This window comes from Castanea sativa, chromosome 9, assembly GCF_040712315.1.
Source record: "Castanea sativa cultivar Marrone di Chiusa Pesio chromosome 9, ASM4071231v1".
In the NCBI taxonomy this organism is placed as follows: Eukaryota; Viridiplantae; Streptophyta; class Magnoliopsida; order Fagales; family Fagaceae; genus Castanea; species Castanea sativa.
The window spans coordinates 19,131,498-19,140,996 of record NC_134021.1 but is presented as its reverse complement, the minus strand read 5'-3'; the positions used below and the strand labels follow the sequence as shown (position 1 = coordinate 19,140,996).

At 35.5% G+C, this 9,499-nt stretch overlaps 1 protein-coding gene and 1 pseudogene across 2 annotated transcripts; one reads left to right on the top strand and one right to left on the bottom strand.

The window, feature by feature from the left end:
- Positions 1-1,252: 1,252 nt before the first annotated feature.
- Positions 1,253-2,285, bottom strand: LOC142611309 (uncharacterized; annotated as a pseudogene).
- A 1,874-nt stretch (positions 2,286-4,159) lies between these two features.
- Positions 4,160-8,235, top strand: LOC142609858 (histone acetyltransferase TAP1). Of its 2 annotated transcripts, XM_075781578.1 has the most exons (8): positions 4,161-4,301; positions 4,517-4,608; positions 4,727-4,787; positions 5,778-5,958; positions 6,526-6,625; positions 6,763-6,863; positions 7,697-7,790; positions 7,935-8,235. In XM_075781578.1, exons 1-8 carry the CDS (start codon positions 4,267-4,269, stop codon positions 8,012-8,014), a joined length of 744 nt encoding a protein of 247 aa, XP_075637693.1. In that variant the 5' UTR covers positions 4,161-4,266; the 3' UTR covers positions 8,015-8,235. The 2 variants fall into 2 exon arrangements, with proteins under 2 accessions (XP_075637694.1, XP_075637693.1); XM_075781579.1 differs by lacking the exon at positions 6,526-6,625 and having other exon boundaries at positions 4,160-4,301; positions 6,738-6,863.
- The last annotated feature ends 1,264 nt before the right edge of the window (positions 8,236-9,499 follow it).

Genomic DNA, 9,499 nt, shown 5'->3' with positions numbered 1-9,499 from the left:
TGGTGGTGGGTGCGGAAAGTTGTTACTTTGTGTACGAATAGTATCAAGAAAAATGTGAGTGTCGTGTGCTGCACCTTCCCATCCAGGCAAAACAAATGTGAATAACATATCAAAGTCACATGCAGCCATCACATTTTGGGTTGGATATCCCTTTCTTCCAAAGTATGGAATGGACTTCTCAGTAGGTACAATCGCTATCACATGTGTGCCATCAATCGCACCGATGCAATCCTAATAAAAACATTAATAGTTTTCAGTTCCACATGCATTGTATTATCTTATAGACAATAACACTTATTCAAATATACAATAGTACACATACTTTGAAATGTGGCCAATAAATTGGATGGTCTTGTATTTTGGTTGGAACTTCACTAAAAGTTGGATCCGAAGGCTTTACATATGCTTCTGTAAAGCGAGCACCTAACAGAGTGATCATCTTCTCAAAATGTCTACTTATGGTTTCACCCGAATGCTGAAATAATTCTTGAACCATTCGGTTACATGTTCCATGACCAAGTATCAGTAAACAAATTGCCACTAACTCTTCTAACCTTATATTCCTTGAATGTTGAAGTCCAAAGTCACGTTGTAAAACTTGACACAAATTATGAAACACCTCCTTTCTCATTCTAAACATATTGTAACACAAAGTCTCATTACCTTCCATACAACGTCTCAGCCAATCCCACCCCGTTTGTTCAGAATCATGACAAGGAGTCTTACTAATGTACTTATTGAAATATGTCACAACTGCTTCACAGGTAACTGTCACAAGCTGGTAAAACTCCTCGTTAGAATTGTTATTACTATCATCACTGTCAGAATCACTATCACTGTCATCATCACTGTCACTACTTTCATCATCATCATCATCACCATCATTGTTATCACCATCATTGTTATCACCATCATTATTATTGTCAACATTGTTATAATCACTACCATCATGATCATCACAATAATTTCTATAATCCCCATCCATTAATAGTTCCATAAAATGGCCACTCTCATGGATACCATTATAATCATCCATATTGGTTTCAGCTACACAACAAAATAACAAATATTCAATCAAGACAATTCACAACATACCAAGACAATTCACAACATCAAGTACATAACACTGTAATGAAAATTTCAAATATGTTTGCATTACACATATATTAGTCCAAAGCTAATACTAAATATCACATAACCTAGTTTAAAGTTAATACAACATAGCAAATACAACATAGTTAATACCACATCAGGTTAGTCACTTCTGCTACCTATAAATTATTGCTTGTAGCCACTTCAGCTGTGACTCTGGGTCCTTAAAAGTTAGGAACATCTCCCTACGTGACTTTTTTAGAAAGAGAATGGAAGCTTCAACCACAAACGCAAAATCCACTCCAGGAAGTGCTTTCACAATCGCCATTACATTATCAATTGAACTTGGTGACTCTCGAGAAGTACCTTCAGACCTATTCTGACATACAGTTATTAACTCACTAATACGATTGTCCAACATTGCAGCTCCTCCTATCTTCTTCTTTTTCTTCTGTGAGGGTATTGATTCACTAGCTCGCTTTTGTCCTGAACTACGTGATTGACTAGTATTTCCTTGCTGCAAACTACCAATGTCTAAACTCATGTCACATTGGTTATCCTTAAATTCGGAGCTACCATCTGAATCACCAGCACCCTCTTTTGGCATTGTTGGAGGTAATGTACCTGAAGAAGGGGTCCATGCAGCTACCCCGATTCCGCAACATCCCTAAACATTATCTCAAGTTGTTCTAGATTCTGTGGACCTTTCTCTCGGAATTTTTTAGCTTTGGGTAATTCCTACAAAATGTAATTGTAATTTCACTCATATAAGAATAATATAATAAAAATAAAAATAAAAACTATCTCCAACTAACTACATATTAATAAAATACTCAACTCACCTTCAACTTCAGGTCCCACCAACAATCAGGAGCGGCAATCGTTCCCTTCACTGCATCCCAACCTAAACCTGTGTCAAGATTCCTCAATTTTTCCCACACTCTCCGATCACCTTTTAATACATCCCACCTACTTTTTAATTGGTCCTTATCATAGTTTTGACCAGTCTCCTCACAAAATTTGGTCACCAAATTGAACCAACCTTCGGGTCTAAAGGCAGCACATTTTGTTCTATTCCCGGCTTGAATTTGTTCCACACAAAGGTTACAAAAAGTAGTTGTCCACGATGGATTAATATCCCAATCTGCTCTAGCCTTTTTTACCTCGGGGTTGGAAGTGGTATTTTTTCCCATCTATAAAGTTAACCAACCATAAGAAATGCAAAAAATAGAAGATTGTAAAAAATGCAAAAAACACACAATCAATAACATAAAAAATAAGTTTACACATAAATGAGTGAAAATAATTAAATATGTGTCAATTTCCTCAAGTAACTAGTTCATATTTTTTATTATGCAGTGCATTCCTAGAGTATATATGAAGTATATTATGCATGACCCATCAGCAGCAGCTGATGAAAAGTTGATGTATGGTGTCTATAAACTTCAACTACATGCTCAACGGTAGTCCAGTGGTTAAACACAAAAAAGGTCCAGCAATATACGAATTAGACTAGTTCTGATCATGTCTTCCTTCTTTTTTTTTGGGTTTAATACACAGTCATGTCATGTAATTTCATATTCCAATAGTAAATCCATACTAGAGACAAACTCAATAATAAAAAATACATCATATCCATCTATAGGAAAATATTAATGCATAAATATTGGTCTTAGCTAAAGATAGTAACTTCATTTCCCTCAAGTTATTTGGTCTTTTTTTTCTTCTATTTGTTAAGGTGTGCAAACTATTGGACAAAATGCATTGTGTTTAGCATTTAACAGACACATGCAGAGTTTCATAAACATTAAAAAAAAAAAAATCAATAAATCATAATATGGTTTCAAACAAAGTTAGATCAAATACACCCAATCAACAAACAAATTTCAAAACCCAATCAACTAAAGAACCAAATGGGTCATCATTAAATCTCCAAACCCTCAAAAACTCAAAAAGGTACAAATAAAGTTAGATCAAATACACCCTGTTTCAGATCTTAAAAAAAAAAAAAAAAATTCGGATCACTGTTGGTACCTGGTGGATTTTGGTAGCAGATCAGTCTTGGTTGGTGCCTTTTTGATCAAATGCGTACCTTCAAGATTCCTGTCTCAGATCAGAAAAAAAAAAATTAAAACAAAAAAATTACACTTCAGAGAAAACGAAGAAAGCAGAAGAGGAAGAAGAAGAAGAGGACGAAGAAGAAGAGGAAGAAGAAAGCAGAAGAGGAGGAAGAAGAAGAAGTCACAGATGACTTACCACAGGGAGATCGGTAGCAGCACGGAGAATCAAGAGCAGAGAAGAGATGAGAGGAATTATTACACAGCAATTTCAGCGAAGCAGGAAATGAAATGAGAGGGTGATTCGGTAATTTTAGGTCTCAGCTCAACGGATAGCTGAAAACGTTGATGCGCGTTTTCGTTATGGACCTTCAGACCACCATTTCTGATTTCAGCGTTTTTGCCTTTGCCTTAAAACGCAACTTTTATCTAAAATTTGCGTTTAGGCTTCACCAAACGCCCAGCCACTGCCAGCTTTATGTAAAAGCTACGTTTTGGGTCCTAAAAGCCCAACTAAACGGACACTAAGTATTGCTTCATTTAAAACATCAAATAGAATTGCACTTTTGGGCCATACTTATTGGGCTGGCCCAAACGAGAATAGAGAAGAAAACTGGGTCATTGTGTGCAACTTGCAATGCCAAAAAATTAAAACCAACATCAACATCAACAGCAAGTCGTTTTTGGCCCTTGGGATAGAGCGGCAAGTCGTTCCTCAACGACGGGTCGTTGACCAACCGTCGACTTGGAATGCGTTTGGATAGGAGGGCTGCGTCCACGTTGGCCAATTTTTTTTTTTTTTTTTTTTCCACGCGCATGTGTCACTGTTCATTGGCCATGAACAGTGATTTTAGGCCAATGAACAGTACTTTTTGGGATGAACAGTAATTTTTACACATTAAAAAATTATTTTTGTACAGTATTTTCAGTTTTCAGTTTTCAGTAATAAGTTCTATCCAAACAGACTCTTGATCGTTTTTGAGTGGGCGTTTGGGGCTGTGAAAACAATATCCTAGTATTATCTAATCCACTCCACTGTAACAAAAAAACACAGCTCCTCATATATACATTGTATTAGTATACGCCACCCAGAAACCCAAAAACAAAAACAAAAAAAATGCTAACCCACAACGTTGTAGCTCCTTCCTCTCTGTAAGTTACCATCACCAACGCTCCAACAAATTTTAATTTTTTTTGGGGTCCATCTAAAAAGAAAAATGAAAAATCTTTTGCAAATTTTGTATACTTGGGTAGTGAGCTTCACTTGGCTTTTATTTAAAAACTAATGCTTTGTAGGCTTCTTGTTATGTATGGATTTAAGGTTTCTGTGAAAATAACGAACTTCCATTTTATAAATTATGTCTCAGATGCCCAATTGTTTCATTTGATTTTCAAGGGCAGCAAGTTTATGATAAGTTATTGTTTGCTCACAACCTTAACTATGGGCTTGACCGAGGAGGTACATATATCTACATGGGTGTTTTTGGTTTGTTCTTTTAGTAAAATATTTGACTGATTGTAAACTTACAAATACAATTTCTGCTTGTGTGTGTGTGTGTGGGTGTGTGTGTTTGCAGGGATCAGGAAGCATAAGAGTCTAAGACTCAGGGCTGGCTTTTGGGAGTCCATTAAATCTGGGTAATTTTAAAATATTTTTCTGTTATTTGATCGACAAATTCGTGCATGTTTGGATGATTTTATTTTCATGAGTTTATTTAGTTTATAACTGTAGCTTGGAAAATGTAGTACTTTAAAAAGCTTTTTATTCTCTTCTGAGGTGAAAATTATTTCGTGCATACGAAACACATCCACACGATTAGTATACAATTAAGAAACAGATATACCATTCTCTTCTGGGTAATTTTAAGCATACTGCTATCACTTTATTGCTGGATGGGTGTTTGTCATGTTGTATTATATACAAGCAGTATTTTAGGGAACTCACTTTGTGTTTCAGTGGTCAATTAGTTGGCTGAATTGCCTGGTTTTTGTATGCACAAATGTTTTTGTATGTTCTAAGAAGGGAAGATGTTTTGAATTGCTCATTAGAGGGTTTTCCATGAAAAAATTTGGTGTCTTGATTGTGGATTGTTGCTGAATTTTTCTGTTTATATTGGTTATTGTGCTTGTATGAACTGTGGTGGTGTTTGTATGAATTGACTATATTTTCCCAAGATGAACAGGCAGTAGAATTGTGCTCTTGTAGATGGTCTTAAGTCCTAGACTTGCTTAGAAAATGTCAGAAGGTGAATAAATCACAATTTCCCATACGTTGGTAGCCAATTACCATGTTGACTTCTTAGCTCGGAATAAAGGTTTCATTATTAAGAGCTGCAACTTTCGCCATCATATGATATGCATTTGCTACTATCAGTTGGGGTGTAAAAGAGTAAGATAATATCTCTTATGCACCGGTGTATATTACATGATTATAAGATTATTAACCTTTAAGCTTTATTGGTACAAAACCAATATTCTGTCATTATCTAATATAGACCTCATTCTTTAGTGTATATATTCACCCCTCTCCGGTAAACCATGAACCAATGGTGCAATTCTACCAAGAAGTTTCATCTGCTTCTTGCTTTAACTTTATTTAAAAGGTCCTTAACTTTCTTCTTATTGCAGGCTTCTAAAGGATGACACCACCCAAGTCATAGAAACATCCCCTGAATCCCAGGAAGAGGAACCTCTCCCTGAAGAGTTTGTTCTCATTGAGAAGACTCAACCAGATGGAGCAATTGAACAAATAATATTCTCTTCAGGTGGAGATGTTGATGTGTATGATCTTCAAGCCCTATGTGATAAGGTAATTATATTTTTTTGGTAACTTTTTTGCACATGCATTCAGTATTTCTTTGTTGGTATCTCTTTTGTACATGCATACAGAATTACTGAAGTTATATGCTGGTTGGATTTGAAGTTCATGTGTACTGCATTATTTGTACATGGATCATGTATGCGTTGATGGGGTACAAGTGATTTTGTTACACTTTTCATAGATCAAGTCCTTGTATCAAGAAGCATTTTGTAAATTGACTGAGACTTGGTTTTATTCATTTATTTTGTTTTGTTTTAAATGTATATTGGCTGATTGATCTTCTACTGAAGGTTAATCTGTTAGCTGTATTTTATAATATATGTTGGCTAGACACCAACCATGATTGCTTTGAATTATAAAACCTTTTTGACGCTGATTATGCCTATTGAGGTTCCTTTATCCCATAATTGATTTATATTGATCGAAAGAAATACACACATACACATGTGAAATGCAAAAGCACTCTCCTCTTTGAAGAATAGGTAGTCATTAGTTATGTAAAATCTTCGGGTGATGATCAAATCCATAAATCGCATAATATCATGCTGTTAATAGGTGGGATGGCCTCGGAGGCCACTGTCAAAACTAGCTGCTGCTTTGAAAAATAGCTACATGGTAGGCACCCTGCACTCTATTAGGAAATCACCTGAACCAGGTAACTATTAAGTTTGATGTTGTTGCACTATCCTCCAATTCCATATGATTGGTCACGATAAGCTCTATTCATGCTGATTACTACATCTAAAACTATTTGTTGAACATCTTAGTGTACTTGGAGAAGTTATTTGACAGAAGGGGGTGACCAAAAGAAGCTAATTGGGATGGCTCGTGCTACATCAGATCATGCTTTCAATGCTACAATATGGGATGTCCTTGTTGATCCTTCATATCAGGTACATTTTGTGTTACATGAGCATGGATGGGCAACCATATCATTACTGAGGATTTTAATCATTATTGCTCATCAAAAAGAGAAGACTAACAATACAAGTTTATTGAAGCGTGTGTATCAATCTGAAATTGCAGTCATGCTAAACAAATACAACAGCACAATTTTGAAGTTTTATACAGTCAGCTTCTGTTTCTGGATATCTAGTTGAATGCATTTACATTTATTTATGACATAGGATAATGGGCTGGCTGAATGGGGTCAAAAGTGGACCTAACAAATAACTATAGTATTAATTTTGTAAAAAATGTGTCTTCTTTTGATAAAGCTGCAACTTTGGGCTCAAGGAAATACTGCCATTCAACTTAAAAACAAGTGTTGGTGTTTGACTTCCCACCACACTATTGTTGCAGGTGTTTCAATTCGGGTCTGGTTTTAGATGTCAGATCTTTTGCTTTTGATTCACTGGTAAAAATTGGCCAAAATGGCCATATATCACTGTTTGAGAAAATATGTATGGATCTACCACTGTTTGCGAAATATTTAGCAATCTACCACTTTTTTTTAAACTCGATTTTGTGAAAATTGAGTTTTCCATGGTACTCAAGTTCCATGAACTCGAGTACCATGAAAAACTCGATTTTCACAAAATTGACAAAATATTTTCAAAAAAAGTGGTATTTGGCCATTTTGGCCGGTATAAATTAAAGGCATTCTTGAAATTGGCATCCCTGTGTTCATGGACCTAATTACATCTTTGTGTAACAACAAGACTTAATAGATGATTTTCATTATATGAAAATGCAGTATCTTACTTATGATGTTTTGATCATTCAGGGACAAGGCCTTGGTAAGACCCTTGTTGAAAATATTATAAGGGCTCTTCTGCAAAGGGACATTGGAAATATAACACTCTTCGCAGATAGTCAAGGTATTAATAGCGAATGATTGATTTTATGTTCATTATGGTAGAAAGCCCATTTATCAGCCCATTGTTTTAAGCCTTCTCTACTAGATAGTTCTTTTCTTTGTATGTGGGATTCAAAGCCTCACTTCTCTTCAATTGTCATTGCAGTTGTAGAGTTCTATCGGAATTTAGGTTTTGAACCTGACCCAGAAGGTATTAAAGGTATGTTTTGGTACCCAAAGTTCTAATTCTCACCGTAACATAGTCAAGCTTGTTTTTCCTTTGACATTGATTTATGTGGCGGGTTTGGATGGAAATTGGGACAAGTCTGATAATTTCCCCATCTGTAGCTTGTAGATATGACATTAATGCTTAATGGTTTTATGTGAGTTATCTCCCCTCTGGACTAAGGGAATAACAAACACTGAAATTTTCCATATATTTTAATGCTGGGAGGCTTACTCATATCTGTGAAGGATCTCTTCATGGTAAAAAACGAAGTTTTATGTTGGTTGGCAACTTACTGCAATCTCCTCTTTCATCCAAGTTTAGGACTCTTAAGCATTGATACGGGTGGAGTTAATGTAGTGAAAATAGGCAGGGGAGATCAAAAATCACAAGGGTAGACAATAATGGAGGATATATTGAATAGGAAGGTGGAAAGAATGATTTAAGATAGAATAGAAAGATGAAGAAGAATATGAGTTTGAGTCTGATTTGATGAGGTTCCATAACCAATCCCAATTTAATAGGTATGAAGGACATAATTGAATTAAGTTGAATTGAATTGCACTCAATCCTCCATATTATTGAAAAGATTTAAGACCCAATTTGTTTTATTGTGTTAGAAGACTTGATACGCGACTGCTTAAAAGAGGTTTCCTTCTACCAGGAAGATCACTCTGATCCTTTATCCTAAAGTTTTCCGAAGAATTGGTTTTTTTCTACCAAGCACATAAGGGATAGCACGGATATGTTTAGGCAGTGGATGCTCATCATCAATTAAATATATTAAGTTGAGAGGGGAAATTGCGTATTACAATCATGAAAGCAAAGCATGCTGACACGATACTCTTACTGTCTGGATTGCCCAGCAAAATCAGCATATAAAAAATGTACCATAAATAAGGGAAGACTAGCACTGCATTTTTAAAAAATGGTGATTGCCATATATACTCTTTAACAATAATTTGAAAGCTACCACCCTATATAATTACCCCATTGTGTCAGGATTGTGAGGGTAAAGTCACATAGATGATTCAATGAGCTCATTTGCACTTGATTATAACGTGTTTGAACGAACAAAGAAATGCAAATATGCAAACTTGATTTGCACTGAGCTATGTTTTTCTGGGAGTCCAAAGCAATTCTTATAAGGGAGGGACAATAAGCACCGCTTTCTAAGTTCTTTGTGCAATTGAAAATAATCAATGTTGGTGCTGAATTTGTAACAACTGTGTTTCAACTTTCAACAGCCATAAAAACTAAAAAGACACGAGTTACTGCCACTTTTTATTTTTTTGTTAGAGAAGGATCGTACTCGTACTCCCATAATAAGTACTCCCCCTTGAGTCTAGTAGAAAATACGAGTCAGGGCTCAGGATTTCAAGATCGAAGTGACCAAAGCAATGGTGATGACGTAATTGTAAACAACTAGAGATTACGTGTTAAATTTGATTAGAGAGAAATATATATAAATTATTTGGCATCATCCATATATTTTCTCTATATTC

Coding starts and splice junctions, on each gene's coding strand:
- LOC142609858 (XM_075781578.1), top strand. CDS start 4,267: ATGCTAACCCACAACGTTGTAGCTCCTTCCTCTCT. Junction 4,302..4,516: donor GTTGTAGCTCCTTCCTCTCT/GTAAGTTACCAT, acceptor ATTATGTCTCAG/ATGCCCAATTGTTTCATTTG. Junction 6,626..6,762: donor TAGGAAATCACCTGAACCAG/GTAACTATTAAG, acceptor GTTATTTGACAG/AAGGGGGTGACCAAAAGAAG.